At 40.3% G+C, this 13,352-nt stretch overlaps 1 protein-coding gene across 2 annotated transcripts in view; it reads left to right on the top strand.

Annotated features, from left to right (window-relative positions):
- The window catches only part of ANKRD31 (ankyrin repeat domain 31), a 75,354-nt gene that overhangs the window by 7,213 nt on the left and 54,789 nt on the right, over window positions 1-13,352 (top strand). For both annotated transcript variants that reach the window (XM_056323818.1, XM_056323817.1), the window contains exons 6-8: window positions 838-878; window positions 11,598-11,875; window positions 12,195-12,301. In XM_056323818.1, the coding sequence (XP_056179793.1) occupies window positions 838-878; window positions 11,598-11,875; window positions 12,195-12,301 (426 nt within the window). The remainder of the gene's footprint in view (window positions 1-837; window positions 879-11,597; window positions 11,876-12,194; window positions 12,302-13,352) is intronic.

Below are 13,352 nucleotides of genomic sequence, written 5' to 3'. Positions count from 1 at the left end.
ACAACTATGTTAGGATTGTTTGGAGAAATAACTCTTTTCCCAAGCCATTGTTATATTTGCATCTTAAAATTATTTCATTGCTGTGGCATATTCTGACAAAAGTTGCAGGCCACAAGGTACTCAGGTGCCATATGGATGTGTAAGGTAAGCGTGGATGTAACAGTCATTGGGGGTTCCTACATGCTTCTTACTAACATATCCAACAATCAAAGGCATCTGTAAGAAAGGAGAAACAAAAATGCCACTGGCCACTCAGAGATAGATCTGTCACCTGCTGCTACTTCAGTTGTACTTCTGTTCCTCTGTGCTCCAAAACTGCTGCATCTGTTTTGCTGTCTCCCTATTTGAGCTGATTTTTGCTAACCCAATAGAAAACTATTCACTTTATTTCTGATTAGGAAGTTCCCTGGGAATCGCATGAATGTCAAAACACAGGGGTGGAAGCAGGGAGGTTGGGACCAGCCCTTTTCAGAGGCAGTAAATTATTATATTGTTGTAGCTGTATTGTCTAATTGCATTGTAATTACAGAGCGCAGGGCATAGGTCTTATCTTATGAAATGGGCAGCAATTCCATCTGCTGATGGCCTCTGGAAGCACAAGGCCCTAAATCACCAGTGAATAAATATGACAGAATAGCCCTGGAATACAATTTATTGACTAACAGAGCCTAACTAGAAACCTTATTGTCAGTTCCACTTAGGGAACATGATTACAGTGATTTTTAAGGTTTGAAAATTCAACCTTAATCAGGAAGTGAGGCCATTTTATTAGAGATTCTGAGAACTTTCAGAAGTGGAAAGTACAACTGAAATATTTCTTTACTCTCCTAAATATAGATATCAAATTGAATGGTTTCCAGAAAAATCCAGAAGAAAAGGTTAGTGTATTTTTACAACTGAATGTATGTGAAATACCATTTAATTTAATGAGCATTAGAGAATATTTTACTGAAAAATACCTGGTTCTTTCATGTTAAAAAGCAGGCATATAGCTGTTGAAACTGACACTGAGCACATCAGGTAAAAACAAGAGATAACCTTTGTTTTATGCTTTTGGGGTAGAAACTGGAGTTATTAATCTTGCAGGGCACAGGGGTGGGAGCATAGCAGTAACAGTGAAGTAGGAAAGACATAACTGTGACGCAGAATCTATAAGGGCTGTTATTTAAGCTAAAGTAATGAAGACTTCTAGTAGCTTAAAGCATGTTTTCGACCAATGAAAGTTATGGGAGAGGCATTAAGAAGGTCTTTGAGGAGGAACAGAGTATCCCTGTTGTTCTCTTAGGGAGTAGTGACTGACTTGTGGACAAAAATAGGTAGCACCAGTTGATACATCTCTTTAGTAATCCTAAAGCTGCTCATGAGTGACAGGTTTCACTGCTGTGAGGTAAAAGTGAGGGAATAGCTTTACCTTTTCCCTCATTTTGCCAGCTTCTTTCTCAGTGAAACTGAAACGGGGATGATTCCACTCCAGTGTGAGCCTATCTACTTGGGTGTTGCAAGGTACTGCTTGTTTTCCTTGCTGTGAGTTTCTGCTGCTTTCTTTGGGCCAACACTAGCACTTGTTTGACCCCCAGTGTGGAGCAAGTTTTGGGGAGCAACTGTCAGATGCTGTTCAGTTTTTTAAAAATGTGCTTAGTTTTCAGCCAGTTTATCTTTTCAGTCCAGCTCCCCAGAAGATTAGGTAAGTGCCAGTGCAGCACAAGAGAGGATGTGGAAATGTACAGCTGAAGGCAAGTGGAAGGTTAGGGATTGTATGAACACTAATTTAGATAAGCTTAATGCAGTCTGAATGTTAGGAGCGTAGTTCACAAATAATACTGATTAGTTTAGTAATTATCTGCTTACAAGCACTGCTTTTGCACATAAAAGAAAGAAAATCTTGGAGGAAAGAAAGAATTCCCCGACAGCTTTCAGAAAGCACAGTAGCAAAAATTCAACAATATATCCATGTGAACCATTCAACCCAGAAACACCTTGAGCAAAAATTTAAGGTTTTGCAACCACCGACCTAAACATCCAGTGGTCAGATATTTTCTTGATTCCTTTCTACTTCCCCTCTCCTCTTTTCCTTTCCAGCACTCTTTGCATTCTTGGTTTGCAGTCAGTGAAGTCCAGGCAGCAGTGAAGGACTTGAGCAGATTTCTCTCCAGTTAGTAGAGGAAGTGCTGGCAGCATTTAATGAAGGGATTCTTGGCCTTTGCCTCTATATGTTGTTGTCTGCAGCCGCAATGTTACTTGTGTCTGCTCTGCTACCTCTTCATTGTTCTCTCCTGTTGCCCTTCTGAGGCACAATGACCCCTGCGCTTTTTGATTTCTAGTCTAAATTCACCCCTGACCAGTTCATTGCTTTCAGGTCTCTGCTGGACAAAGAAGCTGTCATTGAAATTTGCTTTGTTGCTGTTTCTGCAGCAACTGCTCCTTACTTCCAACTTCCAAGTAACTGCTGTTATCAATTCCTATTGCAATGTCATGGACAGTTTTGAGGATTTCTGCAGCACTAGTGACATCAGCTGCCTGGGTCCTATAGAAATGAGAGGACCTCGGGTATATGTAATGCTTGCTGCCATCAGCAGCTTCTTAGGAAGCCTCCCATTAACTTACGGAGGATACCTGTTCCAGTATTTGTTCTCTGACATCCCAGTATGGAGCGATTTACAGCAATATGCACTGTAATTGTCTGCTGAAATAACCAGCTTAATGCAGAGACCATAGCATTATGGCTGTTTAATCTAGTCCCATAGATTTGTACCTGTTTAGAGTTGGATATAAATCAGTTTTGTTTTCCTTTTTTCAGGAAGCCTGATTACAGTTGATGTTGGGGAAAAAACAGTGCTTGCTAAAATTCACCAAAAGCAAATTTGAGACCAGTATGGCAAATTGTTCATGTCTTATAGCAAATACAATTGATTACAGATCAGGTATCCCTTCTCATAGAACAAAGAAAAAAATTAAATCCCCATGGCTATTCCTTTTTGAAAAATATACGGCTACCAATATAGAACTATAATACCAAGTTTATTAAAAGAGACATTCTCGTTGTACAGAATTAGTTAAATAGAACACAATCAAAATGCATTGAAACAAAGATTGCCTATCACTAGTCCCTGGAGAATAGGCAGATTGAATGCCTTGAGAATATCTCCAGAGACAGTATTTTAGGAGCCTGGAGTAGGAAGGTTGGAAATAATTGTGAATTACTCTTTTTGCATGTTGACTAATGTTGGCACTGGCAAGATCTGACTGCTGCAGGAAAACCTTTTGTGAGAGGAAACAGTGGTCATCACAGGCTATTCACAGCTAGGACAGACACCTTGACAACCAGTCAAGTCACTGGACATGTTATTTTATCTATTCCTGAAAATACAAGACAAATTTGTTAAATCCTGACACCATAAAGTGACCCTTGCTGAGTTTTCTTGATCTTGATGATATAGCAGCTCTGATTTCTGTTGTGGTTTGTATGTCAACAGTGGGGCCAGTACTGTTAAACACCTCCATTTGTGACCTGGAAAATGGAACAGCATGTACCCTTAGCAAGTTCAGAGGCAGTGCTGGAGTGACTGATACACCAGACAGTTGTGTTGCCATTCAGAGGGACCCAGACAGATTGGAGAACTGGGCAGAGAGGAGTCTCATGAAGTTGAGCAAGGGGAAATGTGAAGTACTGCATGTGGGGAGGAATAACCTCAGACATCAGTACCCACTGGGGACCAGCTGGCTGGAAGGTATCTCTGCAGAGAAGGTCCTAGGGATCGTGGTGGACAGTAAGCTGGCCTCGAGCCAGTGATGCACCCGTGTGGCCAAGAGGGCAAACAATATCGTGGGCTGCACTAGGAAAAACATTGCTAGCAAGTCGAGGGGGCTGGTCCTCTACTCAGAACTTGTAAGGCAGCCTCTGGAATACTGCATCCAGTTCTGCATCCTCAGTACAGGAAAGATACAGACACATTGCAGCGAGTCCAGCACAGGCCATAAAGATGATTACAGGGCTGATGCATCTAGTTCTCTAAGGCCTTTGATGTGGTCCCCTACAACACCCTTCTCTAGATTAAAGAGAGGATTTGATGGATGGATGGTTTGGCGGATGAGGAATTGGTTGGATGTATGCATCCAGAGGGTAGGGGTCAATGGCTTGATGTCCAGGTGGAGATCAGTGACAAGTGGTGTTGCTCAGGGGTCACTATTGTCACCAGTACTGTTTCATATCTTCAGCAATGACATAGACAGTAGGATCTAGTGTACCCTCAACAGGTTTGCAGGTAACAGCAAGCTGAGTGGTGCAGTTGACGTGCCTGGGGGCTGGGATGCCATCCAGAAGACCTGGACAAGCTCAAGAAGTGAGCCCATGTGAACCTCAGGGGGTTCAGCAGGGCCAAGGGCAAGGTCCTGCCCCGGGCTGGGGCAATCCCCGGTATCAGTACAGGCTGGGGGGTGAAGGGATTGAGAGCAGTGCTGTGCAGAAGGACTTGGGGGTGTACCAGTGCATGAAAAGCTGGCCATGAGCCAGTAATGTGTGCTCGCAGCCCAGAAAGCCAGCCAAATCCTGGTCCGCATCAAAAGAAACGAGGCCAGCAGGTCGAGGGAGGAGATTCTGCTGCTCTACTCTGCTCTGGTGAGACCGACCCCACCTTGGAGTACTGCATCCAGCTGTGGAGCCCTCGGTGCAGGAAAGACATGGACCTGTTGGAGGGGGTCCAGAGAAGGGCCCCCAAAATGATGGGAGGGGTGGAACACCTCTGCTGTGAGGAAAGGCTGAGAGAGCTGGGGTTGTGCAGCCTGGCAAAGAGAAGGCTCTGGGGAGACCTTGTAGTGGCCTTTTGATACTTATGGGAGACTTTTTAGCAGGGCCTGTTGTGATAGGACAAGGGGTGACGGTGTTAAACTAAAAGAGGGTGGGTTCAGACCAGTTGTAAGGAAGACATTTTTGTAATGAGGGTGTTGAAACACTGGCACAGGTTGCCCGAGGAGGTGGTAGATGCCCCATCCCTGGAAACATTCAAGGTCGGGTTGGACTGGGTTCTGAGCAGCTTCATCTAGGTGAAGATGTCCCTGCTGATGGCAGGGTGTGGGTGGACTAGATGACCTTTAAAGGTCCCTTCCATCCCAAACTATTCTGTAATTCTATGATCTTTTGTATAAGAGGACAGACCAAGAGAGCTAGGGCTGTTCAATCAAAAGAGAAGACTTTGGGGAGATCTTACTGACATCTATGAACACCTGACAGGAAGGAATGAACATGAGGGAACCATACTTCTCAGTAGTGCCCACTGATAGTAAAAGAGGCAGTGGACACAAAGGAAAAAGAAAGAAGTTCCATCTGAACACAAAACAGTACTTTTTAACTGTGAGGGCGGTCAGACAGTAGAACAGGTTGCCCAGAGAGGCAGTGCATTTTCCATCTGTGTAGATACTCAGAACCTGACTGGACATGGTCCTGGGCAATCTGCTGCAGTTGTACGGCTTGAGCAGCAAGGTTGGACTAGATGATCTCAACAGGTCCCTTCCAGCTTCAACTGTTCTGTGATTCTCTGTGTACCTCTCATGTCCCAGTATATTGCAGTAGTGTTCTTCTTAGTGTTCGCAAAAAAGCTGGTAATGTTGTTCCAAGCCTTAACTCCTTTTTAGTGATTCTCTTACATGTATGTATCGAAAGGTTGAACTCTGCTGTTGTTTGACTAAGAGCTAGCAGGTACGGGAGTCCACTTAACATTTCCACTCCAGCTTTATTATTTACATTTCAGTATTATTTTATCTTGTAACATTTGTAAGCCACAGTCTGTGACACCGAATAGTCACCAATTTCTCAAAGATGCGGGGAAAAAAAAATCCTTGCGTGTCAAAATTCACCAAGATGATGTGAATGCACTGACATCTGCTGGAGCTGACCGGCCAGATCTAAGCTTGCTCGTGTGCAGGAGGAGAGGTAGACATCTAAGGCTTAGGCTAAGCCTGGCTCGCTCACTGGCCTTGGGTGCAGTGAGTTTATTAACTCATAGTTTTTATATCCATGGTGAAGTAATTTGTTTTTCTAGATGAGACCTCTGCATGACTTCCTTGTCCACCTGCTTTCTCTGGTGTAAGATTCTGACTCGGCTGAGGCCAGAGTTGGCTGTGGCCATGATCAGTAGTTACCCAGCATGTGCTCACTGGGTAAAATGGGGAGATGAGATTCTGGGCTGATGCTAGAAGGTCAGCAGGATTTGTGCCTGGATTAAGGAGCACTTTGATTTGGATTTGCACTGGGAATAATTGAGACATGAGGATAGTGGCATTTAAATCAAGGCTTTTGAAGCAGCTCATGCTTAGTGGAAGAGTTTCGCAGATGCCATGAGGTGGCTGGTGTTCAAACCCTGAGAAGAATTAACAGCCTCATGCCAAAGAGATGACTTTTTCTCTTTGGCATTCTTGCATAGGAACCCCTTCTTAAAATTGATTGCTCTTTTGGCATAGGATGGACTTAAACTTGCGTTTACAACTATGTTGAAATTTTACTGCTGAGCTACTGACTTGAGGGGGAATCCTGTTCCTCCTTTGAGTAAAACTTATGTGTGTGCAGACTGGGGTCCATAGTAGAGAGAATTCCTTGTTCTGATTCAGTTCCCAGATGACTCAGCATTTCTCCTTCAGCAGCCTCTCTGTATGCCCTGGGGCTTTAAGTATTTTTGTGGATAACTGGCAGCTGAGGATGGATTTTAGGGAGGGAAGGTTTCGACTTTTACTATATTCTACAGATTTTAATTACTTGTCAACAAGCAAGTCCCGCAGGATTTTGCCAACAGAAATGCATGATGAAGAAATTCAGGCATCTGTAGTTGGATAGGAATTTTGACAAGACTAGTCACATTTAAGTTTTGGATTTCAGTTGGCATCTGGATTTTTAGAATCTTGCAAAATTAGTCATTTATGCCTGCCTGATTCTTCTCCATTAATAAAAATGTGAGTTTCACCTGCCCTTCAACAAATGCACCAAGCCTTTTTCTTAGGAAATTTGTCATATGCATAGACAGTGTTTATACCACTTTATACCTCTTGTTTCTTCAGGCACAGAAAGTTACGTCAGTGGGCTTTTTTCCCAGTTGTTAAAAGTCTGCAGAAGTTAGAGAAGTGGTCTAAAAAGAAACTGTCATTCAATACAGCAAACTAAGAAGCAGTCAGTAATTAAGAAGGAACAATTAGCTCAAAAAGGAAACTTTGCCACACAGGTACAAGATAGCAAACAGCAGATCAGGGAATATTTTTTCAACAAAGAATCAGGGTTTTATAATGACTTACAAACTGAATATGAGTCAATACTGTTAGATTTCTTCCTTTTCTGTTTTATTGTTCATGAGCTTTATCAAAATTATGTTACCAGTGTTTAAAGGATTCTTGCACTGCCTACTATTGCCACTTGGTGGCAGCAAGAGTCTAAAAATGTAGTGCAGATTTTCCTAAGATCCAGTATTACTAAGCAACAGCACGGCTATATACAAATGTTGTATAGATAAAAACATTTACAGGTCTGCTGAGGCATCTGATTTTCTCCTACAGAAGCATTTGAAACAGGGATAGGAAAAAATGGAGAAGTTATTTATTGGTGTAAAAGTGAGTGCATCTGTTGAAAGCAACTCAAAGTGATTAGAAAAACAGTAACAGTATTACTTTTCCAAGAACAGTTATGTTTTTATGGTTCTGTACTCAGTGTGGAAACTCAAATGGGCAGCCTCCAAACATACTTCTAAGGTTTTGAACTGAAGCTTGTGAGGCACATATGCTCCATACCTGTGTGGGATCCACATAAACACATGATCAAAGCTCATATATTGTGCTTTACTACCTATGTTTTTTATATTACTGTGAGTATGTTCACTTTTGTTATTTCAGGGTGACAGAAATTTTTAATGCCTTCCTTTTAAAGTCCTCTAACGCCCTCAGGTCATTGGCAATGGCATAATGTCTTTTGCTTTATAACAGATTGTTTCTCCTACTCTGGATTTTCCCTGCTAAGGGGGGGTCAACAGCTGAAGTGCTCTACTTTTGAAACTGAGGACTCAGTCTAACTCTTGTGAAGAAATTTTATGAGTTCTTAGGGAAGACTTTGAGCTTTGTGTTTTATGCAAAAGCTGCAAATAGAATATATGTGTATATGGATGACTTCTAAAGTGAATGTTAATCACATTTTTAGAAAAAGTTTCCCTTTTTGTGATTTTTTTTTAATGTCACAGAAATTAAGTAATTACAAAAAATAAAATTAAGTAATGAGTTCTCTCTCCATTATCTGGATGACTGGAGGATATAATAACGGTTCCAAAGGAACAGACACCACAAGACATATTTCCACATGTTTTAGAAGATTGCCAGAGAACCCACGTGACACTTACTGACACAGATAACAGAGCAGATGAACATTTCCCTAATAATGATACAGATCTTTCACTGACATTCCCAGGGAAGATTTTCATGGAAACATTCACTGAACAGAGCGTAGAGACTGGTGAATTTGAAACTGGTGATTCTGAAAGTCTTGAAGTGACCAATCCATTGTCTGACAAGTTAGAGTGTCAGGGTCATGCCTTTCCCGTTGATCCATCAGCAGATGAGAGCAGTGATGCCCGCCAGTACAGCATGTGACAGCTCTGAATGCCTTGTCAGGATCTGTAGTACAACTTGTCACTCCCGTAGTGCCAAATGAGAGACAGCTTAACACCAAAGGAGAGCGGTTAAATTCAGAACCCGATATTCCCCAGTTAGATGATGACTGTACACAAATAACAAATGTGATTGAACCTCAACTTGTTACAATTCAGGTGGAAGAAACAAAAACCTTAACAGGATCTAACTTGCAGAGTACAACAAATGAGCAAGTATATACACAGTTTAATCAATATTTTAAAATTTATGTTTATCATAAAATATTTTATAGAATAGCCAAATTATTTGGAGTAAAGAATGCACTGGCATCAGGAATTACATTAGTGTAATAAGTTTCAATCTTTTTCATTCTAAAATTCCAGTAGGTTTTTTTTTTGTTTGATACATCCCATATTACGAAAATGGCTGAACTTGCTAGGATAGCAAATCCTAGTAAAGTTAATTCAGTGACTGACATGGAAATCTAGAATCAGCATCGGAGTTTCAAACTACTGGTCCCCCTGTAAGTCTTCTATGTCTTGCATGCTCTCCAAGGGAAGTTCCAAAACACTATTCTGTTACAGCCAGTATATGCACACTGGCGTATGAAGCCAATTCCAGCTTCAGGTTTCTACCCCATCTGGTTCTGGTTTTTCTCCAGACTATACTATCCTGTTTTCTGCAGTCATAGTTCTCACCACCGTAGCATACAAATGCTTTGCAAGTGTTACAAAAGAAATTATAGCTATGCCTTTCCTGTAAACTATGAAGATTACTTATGGGGATTTTTTACACAAGTACAATGTAAATGGATGTATGGATATAACATGTGATCCTTTCTGTTTCTTCTCTTACCTTCTGCTGTTCTCTCCACAATGTTATGTCCTGTGCTGTAAAAATGATCTGGAGTAGCTCATTTGGATTCAACAACATTAATGCAAAAATCTAGAGAGGAACATGAAGGGAAAGCAACACTATAACCTCTTCCTGTTTAGGTTATAGTAAGAGAAAGAAATGGATACATATGAGATGTTACATTTATGCTATGGAGTGTAGTAGACATCCCATGTAAACCTGGATTCTCTTCCTCTGCTCTGTGTTGTCTTTGAATAATCTGGAGCTGCAAATCAATGATCAGCCACATACAACTAGCTATTTAAGGTGATTTTACAAGTATTACAAGTATTCAAAGACTATGAGTTAATTCTGTCTTTTGATGGTAGCATTAACTGAATATAACAGTATATAATAAGAAGTGCCACAAAGGTAACAGGTAGCTAATTTCAAGGTGCTGAAAGGTCTCTTGGCTAATTGTCTGAGAACCATAGCAACTTGCAAAGCTCTTCCAGTGAAGTGTTGATTTCTGAAATTTGTAGCACAGCTGTGTGAAGCTTAATGTATAGATTTACTCAATATTGCAATTCAGATTGTGAAGCACGGTCTAGTGGGAATGGGGATCTATAACCTCCTGTCGATTAATAATTGATTTTAGCTTTTTTGTCCCTCCATCTGCTGTTCTTGAAAGCAGAAAGTAGGGAGGCAATTTAATGAGGAAAAAATCCCAGTTAATTTTTTAGTAACAGTTTTGTTCTAGCAGTATATTGTCCTCGGTCTTTTCTCATCCTTTTCTTCAGAGGATCCTTGTTGTGATGAAAGAAGTACCCAAAAGAGGAGATAAAGGTGTCCTATAGATGCAGTCAGGGTGCTGGATAGCCCATTTATTTTAACACAAGGTCCCTTACAAAGCAAGTGGCTTTTTTGTTCCTCTTTCAAATGTTCTCTTCTTCTTCTCTAACCTTCTTATAGCAGATGTGATGCCATGGGAAGTACTGCATTGGTAGTTTTGTAAACTGGAATATTTGTATTTCCCCAACTGCCATGTTAACATGCACATCTCTTGACCTAGAATGCAGTTTGCCTCTTCAGTGTCCTCTCTGCTGAATATTAATTAAGAAATTAATCAGTGAATCCTCCACGTCCATCTGTGTCCCAAGAAAGGACTAACAAGTTCTCCCACGTCACTGTGAAAGAATTTGTATGTATGTGTGCTGAGAGTGTATCCTAAGAGCTTTCAGCATTACTCAGGTGTGCAATAAGCTAATGAATACCCACGTTTCAACAGCTTGAGTGATACCCAGCAGCACATCACACTCACTTGACTAGAACAGTGAATAGACTCAAGTAATTCAAATTAACTACCATGTGACGATGTACCTTTAGTGTGGGATTTCTCTCCCTTACTGTTAGGGATAAGCCTTTGGTATACACCATTTAGGTTCCCCTTTGCACCAGTTAGGATGAGGTGAGTACCATCATCTCTGTAAATAACTCTTCCTCTTCACCAGTGGTAAGGGTAATGAGGATGCCTAGTGTCATCTAGGTGCCTGGCTTTTAGAGGGCTGAATGTGTGTGAAGTGAATCTCACCTGTGGTGGCTGTAGCTCAGGGTGGGTATGTCTTTAGAAACAGCTTCTCAGCTAGGAGTTACTGAACCTCAGGTGAAACACGATTCTTGATCTTGTGCACATTTCTAGGCTTGTGTGAGAGTAAGATAAGGTGGCTAGATTAAGGCATTTTAAATACCACTTTATTTTTTAGGACAGGAGCTCATGTCCATAGGAAACTGAAATGAATCTGTTAAGTCATTGCATATGTCCAACCAAACAACTTTCAGGTATTATCAACTTTCATTCACTATCAGCCAGGCTAGATTAATTATTTAAGTTGTGATTCTGAGTATCCTAACTTCGTTGGCTGATTCTACTAGGTTTCCATGGTGTGGCATACTACTTTAGGACTGCCTTTCCTATGGCAGCTTATGTGTCTTTTGTCTGTAGAATTCCAGTTATTCACTTAAGCAACACCTCCATTGCCTGTGAGAACACATATAATTTACAAGATAATGTTCTTGGAGCTCTTATATATACAGCCCTTGTTTTAACTGCATACTTACCAGTTGCATGTAAAATTTATTTTTTGTCACAGCCTGTGGGTGATCAGCAGGGAGAGAAAGAAGTAATTTCAGATTACTGGGATGCCACCTCTAGTGAAAAGCAAACTGGTGAGGGGAGTTCATATTCAGTGGAGGCTGCAGCATCTGCAGAAATAGACCAAACAACATCAATGAAAGAGATGAAGTTAAGAGAGACCTCCTTGAGAAAGTGCAGAGATTATGTTTCCAGTCATTGCCAAATACCAGAAGAGACTCAGCAGAAGGTGCCTCACAGTGGTGGTACAGCAAGAAACACAGCTAAGGATTTTGGGTATGACAAAGTCTCACGTAATGTTCTTAAATTCTGTTTTTAAATTAATGTAACAAATACAATGCATACAGAGTACTCATTCCTCATATGAATGACTTTAAATGATTGAAAGATAAAGTTTTACCTTTTATTTAAAGATCTGGAAGTTAGTTCCCCTCCTGATACAGTCTTTACCTAGTACTACCTAAGTGTGCCTGTATACTGGCATGCCATTACAGATTTCCTTTTAAAATATACCCACATTCTTAGCTCTATTATAAACTTCAATTTATATACAGAACAGAGTGGTTTTTTTGATTGTAAACAAATCTTTTGTCAGTAAAATTCAGAAATCTACTTCCAAACACAAGCAAGATGTAGAAACAATTCTGAATGAGGACAGAAAAGCTATGCAGAGAAGGAGCAAGAGAATTGAAAACAAACAGAGTAAGATATTTTGTGATGTTTATCTTACAGACTATTTTTGTATTTGAACACTTATACTGAATCTAATATAATTCACAGACTTTCCAATATATTGTGGCATAGATTTATTTTAAGAAGATAGTATAAACATTCCTTTAACAAATTAAAAGTACTGATAAATTCCCTCACTTGCTTAATTCTACATATTAGCAACCTAACAGTTGACTTGTTTGCATAAACTCCTTAAGACTCACGAGAATTTTTTCAGGATGCAGTTTTTATCACAATGTTGTATATGAAAAAATTATGGTGTAATCTGAAAAGCAGAAGAAAAATATTTTCATGCAGAGTGAAAATGTAGATGCTGATACACATGTGTATATCCTTCTATAATCTAGTATTGTGTGCAACATCATTCTGAGAGCAGCGTTGACCTATACGAAATAGTTCATTCTATTTTGCATGCCTGCTGTTGTTACCCTGTCTGTTTTAAATATAGTGTTACAGTGCCTTTAATACCACAGTCACAAAGCACTGTTTTGAACTATTCTTCCTTGCAATGTGCTTTTTCAGAGGGAAAGATTGCTATTTTTCATCCTTTGAAGATGCACGCCAAGAAATTCTTTGCCTTGCAGACAAAGTGTGTAGGAGAATACAGAATTTCCTCACCTAAGTGCCCAACTCCAGCATCTTTAAGATTGGGGTCTTAAAAGTTTTTTTCTTTGTTTGTTTAAGCCCACTCAGTCTGGATTTATTTGTGCACCTACAATCAATCATTTAAGCACCTTACAATGTTTGGAAGTATTTGCACTGTAACAGCTACATTATAGATCTTATAAAATATGAGTAATTTTACCTCCAATTAACAAACATTCTCTTTTGCAGCCTTTATATTGTTCTCAGTGAAAGCTTGTTTTTATGAGATTTAAAGTTGTATGACCAACTGCTCACCTATTTCAAATTGACTTACTAGTTTCCACTCAAAAACCAAGCTGTTGGTTTTTTAGTGTGATTTCTGCAGAAAGAGTTGCACTGTCTGTAGAGGTAGCTTCATGTTAATCTGGTCTAGCAA

The sequence above is a fragment of the Falco biarmicus genome, chromosome Z, assembly GCF_023638135.1.
Source record: "Falco biarmicus isolate bFalBia1 chromosome Z, bFalBia1.pri, whole genome shotgun sequence".
Classification (NCBI taxonomy): Eukaryota; Metazoa; Chordata; class Aves; order Falconiformes; family Falconidae; genus Falco; species Falco biarmicus.
The sequence above is the reverse complement of the archived record's forward strand: the minus strand, read 5'-3'. Positions and strand labels throughout refer to the sequence as shown.